The 26,722-nt window shown below is 43.5% G+C and overlaps 1 protein-coding gene across 3 annotated transcripts; it reads left to right on the forward strand.

Moving 5' to 3' along the window:
• Window positions 1-186: 186 nt before the first annotated feature.
• Window positions 187-20,528, forward strand: LRRCC1 (leucine rich repeat and coiled-coil centrosomal protein 1). Of its 3 annotated transcripts, none has more exons than XM_079983068.1 (19): window positions 187-332; window positions 1,467-1,672; window positions 2,788-2,853; window positions 3,367-3,534; window positions 4,407-4,576; window positions 4,706-4,906; window positions 5,889-6,082; window positions 6,758-6,950; window positions 8,165-8,313; window positions 10,489-10,693; window positions 12,293-12,432; window positions 13,349-13,550; window positions 15,449-15,634; window positions 15,812-15,986; window positions 16,577-16,740; window positions 17,032-17,240; window positions 17,428-17,565; window positions 18,554-18,689; window positions 20,216-20,528. In XM_079983068.1, exons 1-19 carry the CDS (start codon window positions 274-276, stop codon window positions 20,336-20,338), a joined length of 3,084 nt encoding a protein of 1,027 aa, XP_079839194.1. In that variant the 5' UTR covers window positions 187-273; the 3' UTR covers window positions 20,339-20,528. The 3 variants fall into 3 exon arrangements, with proteins under 3 accessions (XP_079839194.1, XP_079839195.1, XP_079839196.1); XM_079983069.1 differs by having other exon boundaries at window positions 12,371-12,432; XM_079983070.1 differs by having other exon boundaries at window positions 244-332; window positions 1,472-1,672.
• Window positions 20,529-26,722: the final 6,194 nt, after the last annotated feature.

Here is a 26,722-nt window from a genome sequence, read left to right on the forward strand (position 1 = left end):
CGCGCAGAGTTCTGCGGCGCATCCTACTTCCGTCCCGGAAGTGATCAGGAGACGTGCGTATCCGAACTTTTTGGCATAGCGCTATGGTTCGCTTTCTCCTCGCTCGCCGGGAAGAGCCGCCGGGAGGAGCTTCGAGCTTCCCGTCATGCCTTGCGCGGGCGCGGTTGTCCCAGCGACGGGGTGGGAGGGATTTGAAGCGGAGGGCGGCAAACGCCGCGGCGGCTGAGGGCGAGGGGCAACTCCGAGGGAAGAGGCGGCGCCGACGGGAGCGCGATGGCGGAGCCCGGAGCGGCCTCGGGGGAGCTCAGCCTCATGGACAAAGGCGTCAAAAGGTGAGCGGCTGCAGCGAAGTCACGGAATCGTAGAGTTGGGCGGGGTCCCCAGGGGTCATCTAGTCCAACCCTCGCAATACAGGAATCCGTTGGTTCGGGTCCCAGCAGGGCAGGATGAACCATCAAGCGAAAGAAGCACGTGCTTGGGGCCTCCAGGGAGGGAGGCTCCGTGGACATTTTAACATTAATGGCCCCAAATTGCTCCGCTGAGCGTTCCTTTACTTAGTTGGAAGTATATTGAATGTCCCAACGCAACCAACTGTCCAGCAAGGCCTGGGTTTAAGATTCCCATTCAAACATGAAGGTTAAGTGAATGGACAGGTGGCCGTCCTAATCACATAAAGGTAAAGGGACCCCTGACCATCAGTTGCGGACGACTCTGGGGTTGTGGCACTCATCTCACTTTCCTGGCCAAGGGAGCCGGCGTACAGCTTCCGGGTCATGTGGCCAGCATGACTAAGCCGCTTCTGGCGAACCAGAGCAGCGCACGGAAACGCTGTTTACCTTCCCACTGGAGCGGTACCTATTTATCTACTTGCACTTTGATGTGCTTTTGAACTGCTAGGTTGGCAGGAGCAGGGACTGAGCAACGGGAGCTCACCCCGTCGCGGGGATTCGAACCACCGACCATCTGATTGGCAAGTCCTAGGCTCTGTGGTTTAACCCACAGCGCATAGCCCTAATTCACAGGCTTGTGAAGATTGGAAGTTGTGGCGAGATGAACCTTATGGGAAGAGCGGGGTGAAAATGCATGGGCAGCTCCACCGTTTAATTCTCACAACAACCACCCTGTGGGGTAGCAGTGAGAAAGAAGAATTGGCCTAGGATCCTCCATTGACTTTTCACAACTGCGTGGGGATCTGAACTTGCATCCCTCCCCAGTCCAAGCAGAAAGCTGGTCATACATCACATTGGCTTTCATCCCCAAGCGAGTGCAGCCTAATTGAGCACAAGTAGCCAGAGTAGAGAGCCAGGCCTGAGCACTGGAAATGACCATGCTTACCTGCCTTGCAGACCATTTGAGATAGGCTACTTACTGCTTATTTTTATTAATTACGGTAGGATTCTCTATTGCCCTCCCCCCCCCCAAAAAAAATTTTTACATCCTAATACCATTTGCTTTTTCATTTGTAGTTTAGCGGAGATACCTTTAAGCTCAGAACTTCACACGCTCAACTTGCACTGTAACCAGATCTCCAGAATTGAAAGTCTTGGTCATATGTTGAACTTGCAGCATCTGGATCTCTCATCCAATCGCATACATCGGATTGAAGGGCTGAGTTCCCTGACCAACCTGCGTACCTTAAATTTAGCTTGCAACTTGATAACAAAGGTTGAAGGTTAGTCCTTGGCTTGACTGGTTTTCTGTTCCTAGTGTGCATTTCACATGTAATGACTGTGTTTGGATGACACGGAAAATCAGTGCTAGTGCAAACTTCCAGATCGCTCCTGCTGTACTCCTCCCCTAGCGTAAGCAGGAGTAACAAATCACAAGCCTTGGCTTACTACAGTGTGTGAACCAGTGCTTGGCTTCAGATCTTGGTTTGCTTAGAGAGGAAATAAACTCCAAATCCTGGTTCACATGTTATAATCAGCCAAGGCTTGTGGTTTGTTGCTCCTACTTGTGCTCAGGAGGAATGCAGTAGGAGCAGTTCAACAGTGTGTGCTGGTTTACTGTTTGTTCAATTGCAAACTCTAGTTTATGGCAGGGGTGGGGAACCTCTAGCCCTCCTAGTGTTGCTGGACTGCAGCTCTCATCAGCCCTAACAAGCGTAGCCAATGACTGGGGATGTTGGGAGTTGTAGTTCAGCAACATCTGTTACCCTACACCTGGTTTGTAACTTGTTCATTTCTCACTCAAACACAACCCACTGGCTTGTGAACTTCTTCTTCTTCTTATTATTATTTATTTTATTCATTTATGCCTTTCTCCCAGAACCGGGACTTAGTTAAACGTTCTTATAAAAACTCATGCTATTTTGTTTTATAATTAATTATAAGAGGAAGACCCCTCTCCTCCCCACCTCCAAGCTGGATTGGAAAGTTGGGGCTTCCTATGGTGGTTCTTGGCAACTCTGTCAAGATGCTCCAAGTGCTTTGCTAGCCCAGTCCTCAAACAATCCTCTGTTTCCTTCCCCAGTTCCAAGCTGAGATAGAAAGTGGTGGGAGTGTCGTCTTACAATTGTGTTGGACCTCAGAACTGGAGACATAATTGGTTTATTAAATTTATATCCCACTCTTCCTCCCGAAGGAGCCCAGGACACTAGGGACATAATGTGAGGTCAGGAACAAGAGACAGTAACCATAAATTCTGGCTTGGCTGCCGACCAACCCTAAACTGTGGACCCCTGTAACTGTTGCGACTTTATCTTTTTTCTTCATTATCTTAATGGCATATATTCTTTATCTGATCTCTGTGGTCAGTGATTTTTTTGTTTACCTTTTTCTTTCCCAGGACTGGAAAAGCTGTTTAACTTAACTAGATTGAATTTGTCTTACAACCGCATACATGACCTTACAGGTAAGAGATTTTTGCAGCTCATCCCTCTGCATATCTACTTGGAAGTAAGTCTTACTATGTTTGATGTGACTTAACTCCCATGATGGCTTTGCGAGAATTGTTATTGCTGCTGCATACATCTAACAATTGCCAATAAAGTGTTCATGGGGTATTTTACAAAAGGAAAGGAAGAAAAGTGGTTTATTCTAAAAGGAATTACTTTTTCCACATAACACATTGTTTCAGCTACAGAACTCATTCCCTCAGGAAACAGTGATGGCTACCAACTTGGGTGGCGTCAACAGAGGATTAGACAAATTCAAGGAGGCTGAGACTATCAGTGGCTACTAGCCATGATGCCTGTGTTTTATTACCTCCACTATGCTTCCAAATTCCAGTTGCTAAGAATCACATTTGGCCATTGTGAGACCCTGATCCTGGTCTAGATGAGCCCTTGGCTTGATCCAGAAGGGATTTCCTTTACACACCTTCTTGTTGAAAATGTTTTTTGACATACTGTGTCTGTTTTTACAGGACTTTTGTATCTTCGTGGAGCCAATTTTAAAATTAGTTCTCTTGAGCTACACGGCAATTGTATAAGTAATATTAACCATTTACTCCAGTGCTTGGTGGGATTACAGTACCTGTCAAATCTTTCTTTGGAGAAGAGTGGAAAAAGTAATCCAGTGTGTGCAAAAATAGGTAAGAGTGGTGCACAGGAAACATTTACGACTTACTCTATTTGCATTTTGAAGATTGGCATTTCCAGCTGATCACTAGATCATGACTTGGACCCAGATAACTGTTGGCAGAAAGAGAAAAGCACAAGTGCTGGTCCATGAATTATTGTGTCCATGAATTATAGAATGTCTCCCCCTCAGAGGCCAGGCTGACGCTAGTGTTGATCTTAGTTCAGCACCGGGGAAACCTTTGACTGCAGCTTAGTATTGATCTTTGCTTGATTTTAAAATTATTGGCTATAGCAGGTTTGCAATTTGCTGTTTTCATATTCCGCCCTGAGATCCATTATAGGGCGAGTTATAAGTATTTTAATAAGCAAAGTATTTGTGAGAGTGCACTGCAGTATGAAAAACATGCTGAGAAGGAAGATGCAGACTGTACCATATAAAGTTCAGTGGACAATGAAAAAGTCTTGAGAAAGAGCTTGGACAAATGGCAGAACTGCTTTGAAATCTTCTCATGTGGTGCTCTTTTGCTCCCTTCAGAACTAGCCCTTCTGCGAGTGGTTGAGGCTTTCAGCTGCCAGAAGAACATCTCAGGAAGGGATTGGAGCCTATAATTTAGTTCTTCAGTGAGTGATGTTTCAGATAATACAGGGATAGGGAACCTGTGACCTTCCAGATACTTGATTCCAACTCCCATCAGCCTCAGCCAGCACAGCCAATTGTTTGGGATGATGGGGAGTCGTAGCCCAAAGCATCTGGTAGAGAAACTGGTTCCCCATCCCTCTGGTATTGGGATAATCAGATATGCTATACTGAAATGAATTTGCCTCACTGTTGGTGATGTTTAGACTGAAGCTTGGAGCTTAATAGCTTCTCTGTTCTTCTTAGGCTACAGAGAGATCCTCCTTCAGGCTTTACCCCAGCTAACCATCCTGGATGGAAGGAATATATTTGGTGAACCAGTAAACTTGGCAGAAGCAAATTCAACAGATCTGAAGTGCTTAGAAGGCCTTTTGGACTGCTTGTCTTCATCCAGTTCTCCTGCAGATGATGATGAGGTGCTGTGACTCCTGCATGTGTGTGGAGGGCAGTGGAGAGGGGCCTTTTTGTCTTTGAAAATGTCAAAGCAGTGTATGTCCCCCCCCCCCCCCACTCCTCATCACTTATGCTTTGTTTCTTTTAAACAGACTTGTCTCAATTTGCCAGTGATGACACCCCGTATTGATGAGGTGTTAGCTCAGTTTCGCCAGCGTGCCTGTACGCCAACCTGGCCCGCCACTAGCTCTTCCCCTGAGGGCATATCCTCTTCCGAGCCAGAAAGAATTAAACTGGACAGTGACATGAGAATAAAAAAACTAGAGGATCAGATATCACAGCTGCTGGAAAAGGTAACGGTTTACATTTCCCCCTCTGGCTTGACAGATACCTGTTTGCTGATGAGCATTGGAACATACGAAGCAGCCTTGTACCTGGTCAGACAATAGTCCCATCTAGTTCAGTATTGTCTACATTGACTTTGCATCTCTCCCAGCCTCACCTGGAGGTGTTGGGAATTAAACTTGGGTTGTTCTGAAAGGCAGGTGTTCTACCACTGAGCTACAGATCTTCCCCAAATGTTTAGATGGATCTACATTGGTAGTTTATAACGTTAAAATGCATTATTAAAATGAGACACAGAGGGCGCTGTGGAGCAGTGAGCCTTCGACAATGGGAAACTGCATTGAGAGTTATATAATGCTATATTTAATAACATTTTTACAGATCAGTGTAGATCCAGCCGTAGTTACAATTGAAACAGTTGCTCTATGTGACATAGATATAGTTTATATCTTGTGCATCTATTTATAGAGGCTTGGGATGACTGCAGCAAAGCTACCAGCTGACTTGCCTGAAACAATTGACTTCCCCACCCATTTTTTTCCATTTGGTTGCTTCTGGCTCATTCTTCTTGCTTTAATACTAAAGGTCTGAATTGAAAGGTCTGTAGTCCATGACTTCAGACAGAGTATGATCAATAAGCCACTTGAGCTTCTGTAGTCCCAGAACTGCAGTGCGAATAAGCTTCAGAGTGCAGTATGAGTCATGCGCTTGAGAGCAAAATTGTTCTTATGGTCTGAGTGGAAAGTGCTGCAGCTTGCAGTTGAGGAGCTTCGGCTGGGTATTTTGGGAACTTAAAGGGAAGAAGAACCTCGCTTAATTGCTCCTTGAAGTAATAATGGACACTTCTTACTTTTGGAGTTAATACATTTTCACAGATTATCCTGCTGTAAGTGGCATTCAGTGTAATCAGCTACCCAAGACAGTCTAAAAGTAATAGGTCTAAAGATCAAGTAAGATAAAAAAATGAGCTCTAAATCCTTTTATTTTTAGGTGACTAATACTTCAAAGGCTGGCGTTGCTCTTAATGTTCTCAAAGCAAAAAGGGACACAGATCTCACTTCAGAGAGTGGTGGTGAAAGTGGGAAAGAGAACAGAAAGGTAGCTAAAAGGAGCAAGATCCCCAGTTATCGAAAAGCCACTTCGTCTACAAAGTACCATTCTCAGAGAGGCAAAATTTCAGACAGGTATCTTCAGTTCGTTGATGTGTGCTTCCATATTCACATGCATTTACTTGGGAGTAAGCCTCATTGAACTTGGTGGATTTCTGAATAGGCATGTCTAAAACAATGTTTTCAGTGGACTTTTTAGGTACTTCCAGTTGTTACCCTGAGATTATCTTGTGAGGTCCTTTGCGCCTCCTCCACAAGAGGTCCGGAGTGTGGCAACACGAGAATGGGCCATTTCTGCAATAGCTCCCCATTTGTGGAATGCTTTCCCTGAGGAGTTTCGCCTGGTGCCTTCATTATACACCTTTAGGCGCCAGGCAAAAATGTTCCTCTTTAACCAGGCCTTTGGTTGACTGACATTCAATGGCCTTTTAAAATGTGGTTGGGGTGGTTGTTCTTGTCTTTATTGTATGTATTCTGTGTTTCTATATCATGGTTTTATCCTGTGAACCACCCTGAGACCTGCAGGTATAGGGCGATATATAAATTTGATAAATAATAATAATAGTTCAATTGGAGAGCAGTTTTGGTGTTAAAAATAAATAGAAATGGTTTTGTGTGCTCGTTTATGATCACGTAAAAGCACAGAAAATTCTTTAAGTATTTAGAAGGCATTCTAAATATATTTGGTAACATCTGGAAGTTTTTTTGTCCAAGTATCGATGTGTGAGTTTAATTTATATATCGTTTTAGGGCAGGAGAGCAGACTTGTGTAAAGTCAAAAATTCGAGGATCTCAAGTTAAAGAGGAAGAAAATTCAAGTCCAACTTCAGAAGTTCCGAGCTCAGATTTAGTGGAGAAATCGCCCAATTTGGGTGCGCAGAAAAACCACATGAAAAAACTAAAACGTTTAGATTCCAGTATTCAAGAAGAGTCCACTTACAGGGTAGGTGTATTTTAATATTTTATTATTTCAAGGTACTTAAGGCTATGAAGGGACGCAGGTGGCGCTGTGGGTTAAAGCCTCAGCGCCTAGGACTTGCCGATCGAAAGGTTGGCGGTTCGAATCCCTGCGGCGGGGTGCGCTCCCGCTGCTCGGTCCCAGCGCCTGCCAACCTAGCAGTTCGAAAGCACCTCCGGGTGCAAGTAGATAAATAGGGACCGCTCACCAGCGGGAAGGTAAACGGTGTTTCCGTGTGCGGCTCTGGCTCGCCAGAGCAGCGATGTCACGCTGGCCACGTGACCCGGAAGTGTCTCCGGACAGCGCTGGCCCCTGGCCTCTTAAGTGAGATGGGCGCACAACCCCAGAGTCTGTCAAGACTGGCCCGTACGGGCAGGGGTACCTTTACCTTTACTTACTTAAGGCTAACATGGTTTTCACATTAGCCATAAAAACTGGCACTAATATAAATATTGATCAACAGAAGTAGGAGTAACTTTCTAAATCGAAGTGGAGAGAACCCCTATACTTGTAAGGCAACATGAGTGTTCTAGCTGTTGGTCCACTGAGCACAGGATCTCTTGCAGCTGAATCGGCTTATCACAGAAATACATCTGTAGAGATATTTTCAGAAGCAGCTTATGGTACAGAGCGCGACTAAACTTTGAAGTGCAGTACATCTCTCGCATCTGCTTTCTCATGTTTTTTCCTTGCATCAGCACCTCCTTCAGCATTCTACCTGCTGTTTTGAATTTCAAAACTGGCTCTTCTTTTGCAGTATGCACCTGACTAGCATTGCCACACGGACATTCTCATGCTTTTATGAAACCCATTGTTTGTTTTCCAGCATTACTAGACTTTACCTTTGGTGACCTTCATTCTTCTACGTATTTGGAGCTGAAGTAGATCATTTCTTGATATGCCCAATATTGGTTTTTAAAGTTGGGATTTGTTAGTTGTTAAGTGAAAGCAATCCCTTTGCCTTAACTTCCTAGTAGCCTAGTTTTTAAACCCTTCCTATAGTGTGGCAGCCTGCAGTGTTGGAGTCATGGCCATATAGCACGTTATCTTTCGGGAGAATAAAGTGGGTGTCTATCATCTCCCTTCAGCGCCAACACCCTTCCTGCCCCAAAATGCATCCACCTTTCTTCTTAGTAGAAGCAATTCTTCTGCATTTGTAGTTTCTCCTTTGGAATATATGGGATCTCTGTCTTGTTCAGGCACTAATTCAAGAGCTGGATCAGGAGAGAGAGAAAAGGTGGAAGGCTGAACAAGCTGAAAAGAAACTGAGAGAAAATATCAAAGAGCTGCAGGACCAAGCAAAAGAAGAAAAGGGTATTCAAAGTATGGCCGTGTATACTACAGACCGGTAAGGATCCAGCATGTTAAAATGAGCTTCTGGAAATTAATTTATTACCAGTTTTTCCCCCACTTGCATTTTTTCAGTCAACAGAGAAGGAGTATCTTAGAGCAATAAAATACAACTAGTTTCTGTAGGTATCTGTAGGTTTATTTGCAAATCAATAACTTTGAGTGTGTTTTAGGCTATAAATCTTCCACAAACCTGTTCTGTGCTACTACCCTTCAACCGGAGAACAAATTGTGTCAAAGGTGGATGGAGGTGCAGCTTTTCAGAAAACTGATCAACCTCGTCATCAGGGTGACACTATTTGCAATATTATAATTGACTTTGCCTTCAAATAATTTTGAAGTGTGTTTGAAAAATCCTTGTTAGCACTTCTGGCATTTGAATATATGCAAATAACTCTGAGGATTATCTGCAAAATTTCTATGCATAGTTTATCCTTCATAAAAAGAATATTACTTTTACAACATTGCATTTCAGATATTGGTCTGGTTTGCACAAAATGCTAATTCTTGGTTTATTTACCAATGGGCTTTTGAAAAAAATCATCTGAGCACTTTCCTGTAGCTTAGCTATGGTTTGTTACTGCCAGCAATATGTGAAGGCATAGCTTTTTGCTGTTGGCTTGTGCACCTTGGTTTGTTTTAACTGTGACTTGACATTACATATGAACCCTTCCTTAGGGTTTGTTTGATCACTGAACTACTAAAGCCATAGCAGCTGCAGAACAAACTTTGTAGAAACAAGCCATGGTTTCTATAATCTTCTGAAGTGGTTTGTATGATCATCTGTGGGACAACTTCATACTTGTGGCAAACTTGTGGTTTGTCAAACAAACCATGGCTTAGTGTAATGTGTGAATCAAGCCATTATTTCCTGACGATGAACATGTCCACTTAAAATATATATTGGGCTGTGTTTGCTATTAAGCTACCTTTGCAGTTCCCACTCACCTTCTTGTGAATGTTTGTCACTTGGATAATTCCACATCCTTTTCAGCCTATAATAACAGAAAAGTTGCTTGTTTTTCTGTGAAGGAAAGCCAAGCTGCTGAATTCAGCATCTATTGTCAAGTTTTGTGTGTTCTGTACTTGTGGGAATGTTGAAATATGCACAACCCTAATGGACATACCTGGACCTTGCTATGAGGATTTGACAAGGAGGCCATAGCTCAGTGGTAGAGGAATATACTTTACATGGGAAAGGTTCCATGCTCAGTCCTTGGCTTCTCCAGGTAAGACTGAAAAATGCTCCTCCCTGAAACCCTGCAATTTAGCATGGGCACTACTGTGCCAGATAGACTCTCCCTTGGAATACAGCAACATAAGGTCTTCTACAAGCTTGATGCAGAAATGCTGAAACTGCACAAAGCTGGATGCCAAAGTATATTCCAGTAGTTTTAGGCAGATGATTTAACTCCTGAGTTAAATATTTACAGTTCTGCCTCTTGAACTTTGAGTGCTTTCTCGTTGCACTTCTGGAAAAGCTTTCCCCTCCTCACTTAAAGACTTAGTTCTATCAACTATTAATACAACTCATTGCTTAGGTGGGGAGCATGACAAATACTGTACAAAACAGTAATTTGACCGGAGATCACTTAGGCACCGACTGTTGGGTGCTTCTGCCATTGACTAAAAACATACCTCTTCACCCAAGCTTTTCCTGACTGTTAATACCGGATCCTAGCATTTCTGGCTATTTTAATAGCAACTGATGTTTGCTGATACGGCTTTTTAAAATGGCTTTATTATTTTCCTATAATCTGCCTTGGTTTTTAAAATGAAAGGTGGTATAAAATAATTTTAATAAGTAAAAATTAAATCCATTGTATAACCACAGCTCAACTTAGACATCATGCCAAATCATGGTTAAGGAAGCTGAACTGTTCTGGCATGATATCTGAATGGACAAGCCATAGTTATGTCTGGCCCTTTGCCTCTGGAGGTTGCTGTTCCATTAGTGTCAGAAGCTGAGTACTGGGAGTCGGGGAGCAGATGAGCAGGTTTAAAGCATGGCTTGCCTATATGCTTTGGAAATGCAAACTATGATTTGACCTTAAGTGATACACTGAGTATCAAAAGCTATACAATACTATGGTGGCATCTCTTCATACATTCCTAAACAGCGCCACTTCTTACTTTGAAAAAAGTGATTTTGAATGAACGTGATGTTTTTCAGGCTAAAAGAGCTGGTTTTGAGAGAAAGAAATGCGAAAACCAAACTTCAAGTGGACATTCAGCATCTGAAAGACGAAGTTGAACGACTTCACAGGGAACTAGATCAATCACGACATAAAGTTGAGGATCAACAAAAGGCACTTCAAACTTTAGAAGAAACGCTGTCCAAAGTGGAGACTCAAAGAGCACAGCGGCAAGCTTCAGAGGTACAACCTTTGTTTCTCACTGAAGAAAATTAGTACTTACAGTTCAGTTAATCAGGTGTAAGGGAGAACTGATCTGTTCTATCTTATCTCTCAACACCTCTGCTTGATGAGTTGCACCTGCCAAAATTCTGTCTCCTACGTAGATTTAGAACTCAAAATTGTCTAGAGCATATTTTGGTTGAGACCATTGGCATGTTAAGATTCTGTTTTATCTGGTGTGTTCTAGCACTGGAGTGTCAGTATTTTCATTCTCCCATTCTCCCATTGCTGATGTAACATGACATCGAGCAAAGAACTAAATAACCCTGCATTTGCATTGGCTGCAATGGGAGAGCATCACCATATCCAGTTCCTGTAATTTCTGCAGCTGGAAAAACTGCTGCCGCATAGTAAACCTTGTGCAGCTCCATTCGTACAAAAGCCAGGGTTGGCTATAGGGCAGCACAACCAGTTCCACAGAATGTTACAACTATGACATACATAGTGTATTAAGCAGAACTGAAGGTGATGGGGACTATCCTTGACCTTGCACAGGGCATCACTGAAATTTGAAAGACCTTCAAAAGCTTCCTGTATAATTGCAGGGATGTGTGGCTAATTATCTTCAACTTTATGTTGAATAAAGTTATTGAATGGTACTGTGGGTATGAGTGTGAGTCAAACAATGAAAGATGTGATTGGGGGGCAGGGGGAGTAATGTAAAAGTGTATTCCATGGGAGGGGAAGCTCTTTCAGCCTGAGAGCCATGGTACCTTCTGCCCAACTCCCAGTGCCACATGCTAGTTGTGCTACATCAAAAAGCTGCTACAGTGGTGCCCCGCAAGACGAATGTCTCGCAAGACGAAAAACCCGCTAGACGAAAGGGTTTTCCGTTTTTCGAGGCGCTTCGCAAGACAAATTTCCCTACGGGCTTGCTTCGCAAGACGAAAACGTCTTGCGAGTTTTTCCCCTCCCCCCCTCTTTTTCTAAGCCGCTTAGCCGCTAATAGCCGCTAATAGCGCTAATCTGCTAAGCCGCTGATAGGGATGCTTCGCAAGACGAAAAAACCGCTAGACGAAGAGACTCGCGGAACGAATTATTTTCATCTTGCGAGGCACCACTGTATGGGAAAGGAGGGCAAAACTTGGCAGGGGGTTGGACTCGATGGCCCTTGTGGTCTCTTCCAACTCTATGATTCTATGATTCTAAAACCAGAGCCAGATCTTTATGGAGTTTGCAGCTGAGGATAGAAATATTGATGCTTAATTCTCCATCTTCAATCTGTCTGCCTCTTCCTGCCTGCCAATCTCTCTCTCTCTCTCTCTCTCTCTCTCTCTCACACACACACACACACACACACACACACAACCGCATGGCAATTTGACTTGAAACTCTCTTGCATTGCTACTGACATAAGGCTGTTTTCAAGCCCAATTGCTTCATGGGTTTTTTAGGGGGGTAGGGGGTAGCAGTACATGCTAGCCAGAAAGATAAACATCAGGAGTTTTCCATGATGTCTCATGGTGAAGCTGGCAGCTCCGCCAAGATGTTTTGCTTGTAGTGCCAACTCTCAGCAACCATGATAGTGTGTTCCTTATCTTCCTTTGTTACATTGCACAGAGGAAGCAAATTCAAGCTGCAGAATTAAAAGTTTCAGCTTCTGAGAGAGAAGTGCAATTGCTTCGAATTTCTTTGCAGCAACAAAAAGAGAAGGTGGAACAAGTCCATGAACTTCTTATGCTGAGAGAGCAGGAACACAGGTATGTGCCTCAAGACAATCCAGAAAGCACAGGAATACATTAGTTGTGCATTAAAAAAAAAAGTTCAGCTTTGTGTTGTTGAAAATAGACTAGCCTGCACTTAGCTGTAGTCTAAAGTCCCATTTAAGTTGTTAGGACTTACTTCTGAGTAGTTGTGGTTAGGATTGTGCTGTAAATTTATCTTTTTCTAATTCAGACACCTTCTCTTGCGGAAAGCATTTTGCAAGTTTTGAAAGTGGGATTCCTTGGTTGGGCATAACAACCAAGGCTAAAACTTCTGCATGTAGTTTTTCCCATGGTCAGACAGTAGAATATTCTATTAAAAGAAAGAGAGTGCAGAGACAGTTAATTCTGTACTTCATACAGAAGAATTCATTAGGTTTTCCCAGCAAACCGAAACTACCATTTGCTGATTTTAGCAAGATTATAAATAGGCAAAGATGCCTTTTTAAAGGGAGCAAGTCCTGGTGGTAAGAAATGGTTGTAAGTAAAGTGCTATCCAGGCAGTCTTGTATCTTAATTAACATCTGTGATCTCAAGAATCATTTGAGCCCCATCTCTGCATACGTGGTATCTAAGAACTAAGAAGTACAGTGGTACCTCAGGTTAAGTACTTAATTCGTTCCGGAGGTCCGTTCTTAACCTGAAACTGTTCTTAACCTGAAGCACCACTTTAGCTAATGGGGCCCCCTGCTGCTGCCGCGCTGCCGGAGCACAATTTCTGTTCTCATCCTGAAGCAAAGTTCTTAACCTGAAGCACTATTTCTGGATTAGTGGAGTCTGTAACCTGAAGCGTATGTAACCTGAAGCGTATGTAATCCGAGGTACCACTGTATGGAAGAACTCCCATCTGCAGACATGCACTCCTCATTTATATTACTGTGTAGCTTCTCACTCATAGGTCTTGTTATTCCAGAAAAGAACTTGAAACTAGAGTTACATTGACCGGCTCAGAATTCCAAGAAGCTTTGTCAAAAGAAGTGGCCAGAGAGCAGCAGAGGCACGAACATCATATTAAAGAACTGCAGGGGAAGAATACTCTGCTGCACCAAAAGTATAAGGATCTAGAGGATGAGTTTCGTTTTGCGTTAACAATAGAGGCCAGAAGATTTACTGAGGTAAGAAATAGAAGGTGTATGAGGAGATCTATATTAGGAATTCTTCTGCTAAAACAGAAATGATTGTCCTTTTTTCATAGCAGTACATTTGCAACAATAAGTTCATTCCGCATTTTTAAAGAGTCTGTGCTCTGGAACTCCATTTTATTTTATCTGTGTTTTTATTTTTATTGCATTATTTTATCACACATGTGTTTGCTGTCCTGGGTTTCTTTGGGGGAAGTTATATCGGCGTATAAATTTAATAAAGAAATACAATCAATAAGATCCATATATTTTGGGGTTTTTTATACTGTAATTTTATGTTGCGAACCGTCCTGAGATCTACGGATGAAGGGCAGTATACAAATTTAATAAATAAATAAATTCAATTTTTACTAAATAAACATATCTGTTAATTAGCTGCTACAAAATTGATTAGTGCCTTTATGCAAACTTTGAGGATACACTCAGGCTGCAATACACACTGACTTAGGAGCAAATCCCATTGAACTCAATGCTGCTTGCTTCTGTGTAGATGTGGATAGGATTGCAGTTGTCAAGTTACAAAATTAAGAAACTTGACAGTGCAAATCTAGGCACACCTACTCAAAAGTAAGTCCCACTGCAATTTACTCTCAGGTAAGTGTGCATAAAACTGAAGGCTTTGTGTTTTTATTGGTTTAAATCAGTGCATTGTATATAATTTTTAAATTTTCAGATACCGTACTGCCAAGCTAAATTGTGTCAAGCAAAAATACATTGCACATGTACCACAATAATTGTATTTTAGCAACTAATGTGTTATAGGAAGTGATTTCATAAAGTTTAAAATACTTATAAAACTAGTCTTCACTCTCCCCACACTCATTTTACTCTTAGAAATACCTGTTTTTCCGATTCTAGTGTAACAGCTGCTCACTTATGCAACAGAAATCTGCTTGTACAGTAGAACCGAGGTTTTTGAAGGTAATCTGTTTTGGAAGACTGTTTGACTTCCGAAACGTTCAAAAACCAAGGATCAACGGGCTGGCTGCAAAGTCAATGGGGGAAAATGAAAAACACGCCTCGGCAGCAGTTCTACTTCCAAAGCATGTTTCAAAACGGAAGCAATTACTTCTGGGTTTTCTGTGTTCGGGTTCCGAAATGTTCAGCTTCCGAGACGCTTGAAAACCAAGGTTCCACTGTACAACAAGGCAAGCCTCTCCAGCCCTCCTGTACGCCCCCAAAATCTGCTGCACAGTATCCTCCAATTCTCTGGAGCAGATTTTGGGGACCGCAGGCAGGAAGAGAGGAGGAAGGAGGTCTGTGGCATTTGTAGATGCCCACTTGTGTTACATTACATCTCGCCCCTAAACAACTCCAAACACTTTTTCTGTGCCTGCAGAAGAGCTGACTTAGCTATAGAAGGAACCCTGGTTTTTAATGCTTAGCCATTGACTTCCTTCAGCTCATTCAAGTAACTCTTGAAAACATCCTTCAGCAAACATATACTGCTTGCATGGATCACATCCAGCTCAGAAATGTATTATGACTGATGATGTTTTTCCCAAAAGTTTCCACATCCTCAAAGAAAAGCTGTTTAAAAGTTCATTTTAAGATATTACATGCTTTCATTAATTTCAGTTGTATTTTAAATTGAGGAACTTACTATAGCTTTTATATATAGTTTTTAGTCTTTTCTCTTTTTTTGCTAACTGGTGATATTCAGCATCCATTTTTAGTTCATAATTTGGAATAAACATTGAGCCTCTCTATTCCTAAAATGCAAGGTAATATTCAGTGTTTAATGTGTTTTCAAATTAACCTCTTGTCATTCATTCGAAAGTTACCTTGCAGTTTTTATTGTGTAAGAAATAACTCACACATAGCAATAACCTTTCTCATAATTTGCAATTTGTTTCCCCTTGCTGAAATAGGTTAAAGAAGGCTTTGACAATGTTGCTGCCGAGCTGGCAGAACATAAGCATCTTCTCGCTCAGTCTCTGCAAAAAGAAAAGCAATCGGCCACCCTAATCCAAGAGCTGACATCCATGGTAAAAGAACAAAAAATGAAGATTGCAGAATTAGTCAGATCGAAGCAAGAAACAACACACAACTTGAGAGTATGCATAAATAGGCTTATCTAATTTTTGTATGTTGTCTTCTGTACACTGCATTTTGTGTTAATACACAGAAGACTGTTGTCAATCAACAGCATGAAACATTGAATGACACTGCAGCTTCAAATACAGTGAAAGCCTTCTTTCACAATGGCATGTGTCCTTTTTTTTTTTTATCAGAGTCAAATCCGAACTCTTGAAAATATGGTGGAGGAAGATAAACAGGCCACTATTCAACTTGAGCTTCTTAAACAGGAGAAATCAAAACTTATTTCACAGATAACAGCCCAGGAATCTGTAATTGACGGATTAAAAGCGGAGAGGAAAATATGGGGACAAGAGTTGGCGCAACAGGGTAAATACTTGTATTCTGCTTTGGTAGGATGCTGATAAAGAACAAAGTGAAACTTAAACCTGCATGTTAAACCTCTGTAAGAATGCAAAGTGTCTACATTCTAACGGTGTTGCAATGGGCTGTACTGGCAAAAAGCTCCGTAGCTGCATCACTTGCATCTATTTCCTAATGCATCACAGCTTTATGTTTTGGTAGTGCTTTACACAGTAGAGGCATTCATCCCCAATCTGGCATGCTCCTGTATCACACGCATAAGAGCTGCTGATAGGGTCTAGGTGTCCTTCCAGCAGTATCATGATTTTCCAGAAATGAATTTCCAAAATACTATTTACTAAGAAAAGGTTGTTCTGTTAATGAGACTTGGGTGTGTTTTTTCATTCTTAAACTAAATAGGTTAACAATTTTCAAACAGTTACTACAGTAGCCTAAACAAAGAGGCATTTAAGAAAGCCTGGATGCCCAATGTTAATTTTCAGACATGGAGAAGAGTGGGGTGGTTTTGACTGCTTTGCAATCTGTTAACACGACAAATTAACTTCATTATCTGCAGCACTGAAAACATAGACTTTGTTTTGTGTCTCCCTCCCCAGGAGCATCTCTTGCTCAAGATCGGGGGAAACTGGAAGCCAAAATAGAAGTACTAACTAGTGAGAATGAGACCCTGAGAAAACAAAACGAGCGCAACGGCGACGCATTGAAGATTAAGTCTAAAATAGTGGAGGATCAAACAGAAACGATTAGAAAGTTGAAAGAAGTAAGGGTTGTTGTTTTTTAACAAACTTGCCTGAAAACAGATACTGAATACAATAAAGGTTCTTGTAATGATATAGGAGGGGAAAGCAAAGAAATGGCACAATAATTGTGCATGGGTTGTCTTCAAAATGTTATCCATCAGTGATAGAGGTATAATGGCCATTCTTTTCTGACAAGTGTCCTCTGCTTTTAACTATAGGAGACTAAGCAGAGTTTTTCCTGTTGATCCACTTTGCACCTTGAAGTTTTAGCTGTGGTGCAGGGCAAATATATTGATAAAATTGTTCTCAAGGCCTCACAGGACCGAGATGAGCAGATAAGAAAGCATCGTGAAGAAAGTACTGAAATGCAGAAGAGACTTCAGGTGCAACTAGAGGGAAGGGAGACTCAGTTGGATGATCTCATGGAAAAACTGGAAAGGCAAAATGAGAGGAAAGAGGAACTCAAACAGCAGTTGCAGGAAAAAGAAGCAGAGCTTGAAGATATCAAGAAAACTTATAGGTACTAACTAGTAATGCTGCTAAATTAATGTTAGTAATGCTAAAGTGTCAGTAAGCCATATTGAGGCAGAATGGGAAGCTGTAACATTTCTTTTCCTATTACAAAAACTTGAAAAGTAGGGATATGGTTTTCATTGTAGCACGAGTAAGTCTCTGAAGCTTCTGTGAAAATGTCCATTACATTTCAGTGCGATGAATAAAAAGTGGCAAGATAAAGGAGGATTGTTGAGCAAATTGGAAGCACAAGTCAAACAAATGAAAGAAAATTTTGATATAAAAGAGAAGCAGCTGACTGAGGAGAGAGATAAAAGTATTCAGGCACAAAAGTAAGTTGCTATATTTGACTTTCTGATTGTATTAATGTGAATTTATTCAAGACAGTCAGATTTTTGGTGTATGTATTCTTCATGAAAGATCTTGCAGAACAGGGTGTCTTTCAGAGAAATTAGAGAAAGAATTTTTCTTTCCTGAATGGCGGTTGTGGCTTTGGGGGAAGCTTTTCGTTTGCAGTATGGCATATATTGAAAGTTCTGTTGGTGAAAGGTGCTCACAACTGTCATTACAATACTGTTTGTTTTTATCCCTAATTAAACTGAAAATTCATAAAGGACCACCTGTAGCCTGACAAAATTTGAAAGCAATTCTTTAGCCCAATTTTATGAACTCTAGGAGGTGACATAAATATCTGTTGGTATTTGTAAAAAGAGTTCCCCTGTGGAAACCTAGTACATTTCTGTTTTATCTGTGGGAAAAAATTAAAAGGGTTCTTTCCATTCACGGAAGGACTTCCAATCCAATAGAGGTTTTGGTTGGACGTATGTGGTGGAAGCCATTTTTTTCTGATACTGCTTACTCTATAGGCCCTTTTGCCTTCTAATAGCTGCTCCAGAGGAATTGAAATAATGTGGGTGGTGAGGAAATTTGCCTCTCCCCCCCCCCCACAACTCTTCCTTTCAGCAGAGCTTCCTGAGTAAGGAATTCTGTTCATGGGAAGCATGGATGGCATCCCAGAAGCTTATGGTTTAAACTTGCAACAGATCCATGCTTTTCCCCCTTCACATATTTCTCCAAATTTCTAGTGTATACATACACAGTCTCTGCTAATGTGGTTTCTGTAACAAAATATCTAGAAAATTGAGATTACAGTAGAAAAAATCCAGTCAGAAAATGCTGCTTACAATATGTGAACGTGTTACTGGGATGTACTTAGTAAATAATGTTTTTCTGACTGTAGGAGAATAGTTCTCTACACAACATGCATATCTCAATAATAGTGATATAGATATAAGGTTTAAGAGTTCATTTTGTGTTTAGGGCAGCGGTGGAAAAGCTGCATTCTATGGATGATGCTTTCCGAAGACAACTTGAATCAACGCTAGCAGCGCATCAAGCAGAACTGCTGCAGTTAGCAAATGAAAAGCAACAACAAATTGCGGCAGCAAATGAAAAGGTGATAGATAATGCTAAAAGCACCCAAATGTTGTTTCACTTTTAAAAAACACATTAAGCAAATAAATCTACTAGTTTTTGTTTGCTAACAATGTGTAGATAACTCCTTGATTGCTGCAGCTACCGCAGAAGAATGATCAGCGGATGCAGGATATGGAAAGCCGATCTTCTGATATAGTTGGATCAGAAAAAAATACATAAAATTCGTTCTTTTGACAATGTCACCCACTACCATTCACTCCCAGTCTGTATTCAAGGTGATGGGGCTTAACCTGTAAAGCTTCTATGGGCTGGCTGCTGCCTATTACTGAATATTCACGTGGCCTTAAGGTTGACGAGTGATGCCTTGCTGAAAGTCATATTTGTACTGATAGATCTAGAAAAACACACTGCATAATTCTCAGTAACAGTGGTTGGTTGTTCATTCTTAAAAAATTAAATGAAAGGGCTGCTAGAGACCCTTTTATTTTTTTGTAATTTCCCATTAGGAAACTTTTGGAAGTTTGAGTGAAATTAGTTTAAGAATGAATGTGTTCTCTAGTTAGTCAGTGCAGGTACATGGTAGTGGTTCTCTGTCTTTGTGAGGAACTTTTACTGAAAATTGGAATGGATCTAAATAAAAGCCTACAGAAGGGGGTTGGCAGAAGCCGATTTTCTTGTCTTCCCCAGTAGCCCGTGTCCCCCCCCCCCAAAAAAAAGGGTTGGGGCAGTGGTTTTCAATCAGTGCACTGTGGGCACCCTGGGGTGCCTTGAATGATGCTCAGGGGTGCCACGGGCAACACTGACCTCTGTCCCTCTTTCCTTCCCTCCCTCCTCTGATGCCCTTTGGTGTCTCTGCCTCCCAAAGGCTTGCACAGCTGTCTACTGCAGCAGCCCTGACTATAAGCTCCGCAGGCGAATGGTGCCTCTGAGAGGCACCTCTCTTTGGTGTAGAGGGAGCTCAGAGACCAGGGACTCCCAAGGAGAGGGGAGAAGGCCTCCACAAGGGAGGGTGTTTGAGAACGGGTGAGAGGCTACTGACACTGTAGGCAAGGGGTGACATAACAGGGCTCCTAAGCCCCATAGGGATGCCGTGGAGAGAATGTAGTTGGTGAAGGGAGCTGCGGACTCAAAAAGGTTGACAACCTCTGAATTGGGGAATCCTACTAAGCCAGGAGGGTGTTGAGGAGAGGAGTCTGAAAAGGCAGTCGGCTTCCATCAGCCGCTGTATGTATGCTTTTCCCTGGTTGCAGCCCATTAATGTTTCATTATTGTATATTGTATGCATTTAAAGTATATATTTAACTTTTTAAAGTGTAATGGGTTTTGCCCGATAGGCATTACCTTTTATGTAGTCTCCATGAAATGTATGTTGGTGCTTTCGCAAATGTAACCTCTTCAGCCGATTTCAAACTTCTACCTACCTTTCTATAACATCTTCAGAAAAAATGAAAAAGTTCCTATTATATCTTATGTATCTTTCATTGCACAAACAGACCACAAGTTTACAACAGGTGTGGTTCATAACAGATGTAAATTTTATTTCAGGTTTACCAAGTTGAAGAAGAAATGCGTCAGCTCTTGCAAGAGACTGCAAGCAATAAAAAGGCCATGGAAGAGAAAATCAAACGATTGACAGTTGCTTTGAGTGACATTCAGCAGGAGCTCTGAAGTACAGGGAATGGGACACTCCTGTAGAGGCATACAAAATTCAGTAAGATAGTCGGTCTTGATGGGCACAACTATGACATTAGCCATTTATTCAAAGTTAGTCTCCTGAAAAAAAATGCTGCATATTGGCATGACTTATATCTGCACTTTATGTATAATATTTTCAAAATAAATAGTTACCTTTCTTAAATTACTGATTTACTAAATTCAAAGGCTTGAATAACTTCTGGAAACTTGGAAAGGTTTTAAAAAGTGGTCTTTGCTCTCTGCCATAGTGCTGAAAGGAAGAATCCTATATATGGGGAAGTGAGAAATATGGTCTTGTGGAACCACTGCTGTATCTTGCGGGATACCAAGCCAGGAGTGATGGCTGCAACAGCGTCACATCCAGCAACTGACCTACTTTTTCCCACTCTTGACTGGAGTGGCAGGTGTCTGAATTTTCTTATGCTCTACAAAACCACTGTCTCGCAGCACAACATAGCACTCTGGGACACAAGGTTCCCCTCTCCTCAAGGTGTTTTTATTTCTGCTAAGTGTGAGGCCAAGATAAGCAACGAAGGCTCACACACAGGGCCGTCTTAACCGCGGGTGTGAGGGGTGCATGGCAACCGGGCGACGGGCTCTCAGGGGCACCAGGCCGAGAGTCCCTGGCCGAGCGTTGGAGTCTAGGGAAGAGCCACGTCGGCTCTTCCCGGACTCCCAACGCTCACTCCCGAACTCGTGCAGAGTCGCCCGCAGCAGAAAAGCTGCCATGAGAAGGTGGCCAGATGTGCCCCCTCAGCTCTGGAGCGCCCATGCCAGGTGGAGCAAGGCACGCAGGAATTCCCCTCCTTGGTTTAGCTGCGGTCAAAGAAGACTTGATGGTGAGTGGCTGAGGAGAGATGGTGCCGCTGGGACAAAAGGCTGAGGCTGGAAGAGGTGATGGGAGCAACGAGAAAGCAAATGCTGAGCTCACTCTGGCAATGGAGAAGGCGCTTCCTTCCCACCTTCCAGTCCTTCAGCATTCCAGGTTCACTACTCAGTCTTCATTATATATCCTCCCCATAGGATGTCCTGCAGCTGCTGGAGTATTTTTGTACTTTTGCAAACTTTGGGGGCAAATAACCTTCCCCTTGGGCGTGAATGGTGTCACTCTGGCTACATGAGGACCCACCCTTGGAGAAGGGGGACCCTGTTGGCACAGGTCTCTCTCTTCCGCGATCACCCTATAGCCCCTTAAATGCACTGCTTATAAAGCCAGCAAGTTCCGGGGAAGCATTTGCATTATCCCAGTCTTCTCCAACCGGTTGTCTTGAAGAGGATTCTGGACTACGATGCTCCGGGGGCTGCTGGGAGCTGTAGTCCAAAACTTACACAGGGGCGCCAGGTGGGTGAAAACCGCTGATCAGGCAAGGGCTCCTTAATATTCTCTCCTATTGCCCCACCACCACATGCCTGCTGCCACTCTAGGCAGGAGTCTCGCTGATTCTGCTCAACTTCCTAGTGAAATGTACATTTTCTGAGGGGCATTTTTTTGGGGCGGGGTGCTGTTTTGTTTTGGATTTTGCTGTTTCTGGATATAGGAGTTGTCCTAACAATTCGCGAAGGGTCGCACTTCTTGCTTGGCAAGCAGAGAGTTCCAGGTTTGATCCCAGGCATTCCCAAGTAGGGCTGTGAGAGACCCTTGCCTGAAATCCGAGAGAGCTATGCCGAGAATGTCGCAATACTGAGCTAGATGGACCAGGGTTCTGATTGATAAATGAAAGCCTCTTGTGTTCCTACTTAATTCAGCCCTTGATTTGGAGCCATGAGGACTAGCATCTTACCACTGCTTTTAAGCAAAGGGCTGTAGCTCAGGGGTAGAGCGTCTGCTTTGCACACAGAAGGTTCCTGGTTCAATCCCCAAGGGCATCTCCAAGCAGGGCTGGATGAGACTCCTACCTGTAAACCTAGAGAGCTGCTGCCAACCAGTGCCGGCAATACTGAGCTAAATTTATTGACTGCGTTTATACCCCATATTTTTCTCTATGGAGCTCAAGGTGGCTTGCATTATTCCACCCCCTCCTTATTTTAATCCCCACAACAACCTCGTGAGCAGGTTAGGCTGAAAAGTGAGCGACTGGACCAAGCAGCTTTGTGGTAGAGTCAACATTTGAACTCTAGTCTCCCAGGCCCTAATTTGACACTGCAACAACCAGTACAGCGACATTGGCTCAGTTGCCTGACCCAGTAAAAGGCAGCTCCATGTGTCAGCAATGCACATTGTCCAGTCAACTTAAGACAGGGATCTGGGCATGTTCAAATCCGACTTTGTGACATGTGGCCGGCAGTACTGTAACCTTCGGCAGATGTGTGCACACACTGGTGTCTACCCTGGTCTTTTAGTAGCAATTAACCTTTCCTATAGGGTTTCCTTTGAAGCTAGCAATAAGGATTTTTTTTTTAATGAAGGGAAATGTCTAAGCTTCCATGTTACCTAATCTATTCCGTTCCGCAACTCAGACATTGCAATTATATTACCCAATTCGTAACAGGGACAATTTTATGATCTTAAGGAGGTCTGCCTGGAAATCAAAACTGCAACAATTGTTTGTGTGTGTGTATTTGCTTCCCACTTTTAGGTTTTCTGGGGCTTGTTTCATGTGGAGATAAATTATGTTGGCTGAGGAAATTGAGGATGCTTTCCTCCCAACATCTGTTTTCATAAAGACTGAAAGATCAAGAAGCAAAATAGTTTTAGCACCCATGAGAACTTGCCCCATTTGTGAACGTTAACAGGATGGTTTCTGCGAACAAAGAAGGCCTCTCATTAACAGAAAGTGTGAAAGTACTATTTTCTCTGACCTGTGCAGCCTGGGTGACTTGGAACATCTTAAGAAATGCAGTTATAATCAAATTAAACATTATGAATTATTGGTTGAGAAACATTCTTGCAAGTATTTTGCCAAAAGTCACTAGGAACTTGACCATTGTATTGTTTTCATTAAAAAGGTTGCAGTGGTATAGACGTTCAGTTTGATAAAAGGTAAAGGTAAAGGTACCCCTGCCCGTACGGGCCAGTCTTGACAGACTCTGGGGTTGTGCGCCCATCTCACTTAAGAGGCCAGGGGCCAGCGCTGTCTGGAGACACTTCCGGGTCACGTGGCCAGCGTGACATCGCTGCTCTGGCGAGCCAGAGCCGCACACAGAAACGCCATTTACCTTCCCGCTGGTAAGCGGTCCCTATTTATCTACTTGCACCCGGAGGTGCTTTCGAACTGCTAGGTTGGCAGGCGCTGGGACCGAGCAGCGGGAGCGCACCCCGCCGCAGGGATTCGAACCGCCGACCTTTCGATCGGCAAGTCCTAGGCGCTGAGGCTTTAACCCACAGCGCCACCTGCGTCCCTCAGTTTGATAAGGGAGATGCTAATTATTTCTGTAAATGTGCTACTAAGGAATATTTGTGTTTTGACGGGAGATCTTTTGATCGGTTGCTGTTGTGTTTACTTGTAATATTCATATTTATGCCAGATGCAGAGAGAACCAACCAGAAAACCTCCATTAAAATAAATTGTAAGAGAAATGTGACATCTGATTACTAAGCCTCTTTGCTTGCCTAACTATGGTTTCCCCCATTCATGAAAATCAGGGGTGGCAGCATACAATCAAAGGGGTCGGTTTATTCTGGAGAATCTGGGTCAGGGACCAGGAATGGTTAACTTCATAATAAGTTGGCACCATGGTATTGCATTAATAAAGTGAAGAAAGTAGTTTTTCCCCTAGATACTACTATTTGTCCATTTAGCCCTGTATTGTCTATTCTGGCTGGTAATTTGTTGTTGTTTAGTCGTTTAGTCGTGTCCGACTCTTCGTGACCCCATGGACCAGAGAACGCCAAGCACTCCTGTCCTCCACTGCCCCCCGCAGCTTGGTCAGACTCATGCTGGTAACCTCGAAAACACTATCCAACCATCTCGTCCTCTGTCGCCCCCTTCTCCTTGTGCCCTCCATCTTTCCCAACATCAGGGGCTTCTCCAGGGAGTCTTCTCTTCTCATGAGGTGGCCAAAGTACTGGAGCCTCAGCTTCACAATCTGTCCTTCCAGTGAGCACTCAGGGCTGATTTCCTTCAGAATGGAGAGGTTTGATCTTCTTGCAGTCCATGGGACTCTCAAGAGTCTCCTCCAGCACCATAATTCAAAAGCATCAATTCTTCGGCGATCAGCCTTCTTTATGGTCCAGCTCTCACTTCCATACATCACTACTGGGAAAACCATAGCTTTAACTATATGGACCTTTGTTGGCAAGGTGATGTCTCTACTTCTCAAGATGCTGTCTAGGCCTGTCATTGCCCTTCTCCCAAGAAGCAGGCGTCTTTTAATTTCGTGGCTGCTGTCACCATCTGCAGTGATCATGGAGCCCAAGAAAGTAAAATCTCTCACTGCCTCCATTTCTTCCCCTTCTATTTGCCAGGAGGTGATGGGACCAGTAGCCATGATCTTCGTTTTTTTGATGTTGAGCTTCAGACCATATTTTGCACTCTCCTCTTTCACCCTCAATAAAAGGTTCTTTAATTCCTTCTCACTTTCTGCCATCAAGGTTGTGTCATCTGCATATCTGAGGTTGTTGATATTTCTTCCGGCAATCTTAATTCCGGCTAGGGATTCATCCAGCCCAGCCTTTCGCATGATGAATTCTGCATAGAAGTTAAATAAGCAGGGAGACAAAATGCAGCCTTGTCGTACTCCTTTCCCAATTTTGAACCAGTCAGTTGTTCCATATCCAGTTCTAACTGTAGCTTCTTGTCCCACATAGAGATTTCTCAGGAGACAGATGAGGTGATCAGGCACTCCCATTTCTTGAAGAACTTGCCATAGTTTGCCATGGTCGACACAGTCAAAGGCTTTTGCATAGTCAATGAAGCAGAAGTAAATGTCTTTCTGGAACTCTCTAGCTTTCTCCATAATCCAGCGCATGTTTGCAATTTGGTCTCTGGTTCCTCTGCCTCTTCTAAATCCAGCTTGCACTTCTGGGAGTTCTCGGTCCACATACTGCTTGAGCCTTCCTTGTAGAATTTTAAGCATAACCTTGCTAGCGTGAGAAATAGCTTTCCATTAGTTACCACCTGACCCTTTTAACTGAAAAAGCCAGAGTTTATAAACAAGAACCCTGCTGGATCAGGCATGGGAAGCCTGCAGCAGAAACTAAATGTTCTCCTTTCTTTTAAAATCTTTAAAACAAATGACTCCCTGCAAGTAGGAAATCAGTATCACCTAAAGTCTCCGTCTGAGCATTTCTGTTTGCAAGACATGGGGGGGAGTATTTTGGTTGTGGTGGTTTCAACCTATGGGAATAGAGTTTACTGCCACAAGGTACTGAGATAATGTTACAGATAGGTAGCCGTGTTGGTCTGCCATAGTCAAAACAAAATAAAAAAATTCCTTCCAGTAGCACCTTAAAGGTAAAGGTACCCCTGCCCGTACAGGCCAGTCTTGACAGACTCTGGGGTTGTGCGCCCATCTCACTTAAGAGGCCAGGGGCCAGCGCTGTCCGGAGACACTTCCGGGTCACGTGGCCAGCGTGACATCGCTGCATCTGGCGAGCCAGAGCCACACACGGAAACGCCGTTTACCTTCCCGCTGGTAAGCGGTCCCTATTTATCTACTTGCACCCAGGGGTGCTTTCGAACTGCTAGGTTGGCAGGCGCTGGGACCGAGCAGCGGGAGCGCACCCCGCCGCAGGGATTCGAACCGCCGACCTTTCGATCGGCAAGCCCTAGGCGCTGAGGCTTTAACCCACAGCGCCACCTGCGTCCCTATAGTAGCACCTTAAAGACCAACTAAATTAGTTCTTGGTATGAGCTTTCGTGTGCATGCACACCTCTTCAGATACCATATAGATAATGTGTAAGCGTGATGCCAGCTCCCTAAAAAAAGGTAAACCACCCTGGGCAACCTTTCCAAAAAAAAAGGTCAACAGCTTTGGGGGCGCCGGACGGATCTTTGCACTCCGGCGCCGCATATGCTTAAGACGGCCCTGCTCACACAGTCACAACAGCAACCTGGTTGGGCGCTAGGAAAAGCAGCAGCAAAAGGGGAATTCAAACCCCACCAAGCCTGGAGCGGGGAAGCGCCGCCGCCGCTGCTCAACACCTGCAGGGAGTTTCGCAACGGGGGAACCAAAGGAAAAGCGACTGCTGGGACTCAAGCCACCACCTGGCTTGTCGTCGTTGCTTTCCTTTCCGGGCGGAAAGACAGGAGGGCTGATCATTTTGCCGGAGTCTGGGCTGCTTAGCGTCGCCCCAGGAGAAGTTTGCTCGGGAGGAGGGGAGCCGCGCGGAATTCAAGCGCGCGCACTTCCGTGCCTCGCGCAGCGCAACTTTGCGCGGAAAAGCCCCCAGAGAAACGCATGAAAACACCACTGCC

The sequence above is a fragment of the Podarcis cretensis genome (assembly GCF_951804945.1).
Source record: "Podarcis cretensis genome assembly, chromosome: 7".
Classification (NCBI taxonomy): Eukaryota; Metazoa; Chordata; class Lepidosauria; order Squamata; family Lacertidae; genus Podarcis; species Podarcis cretensis.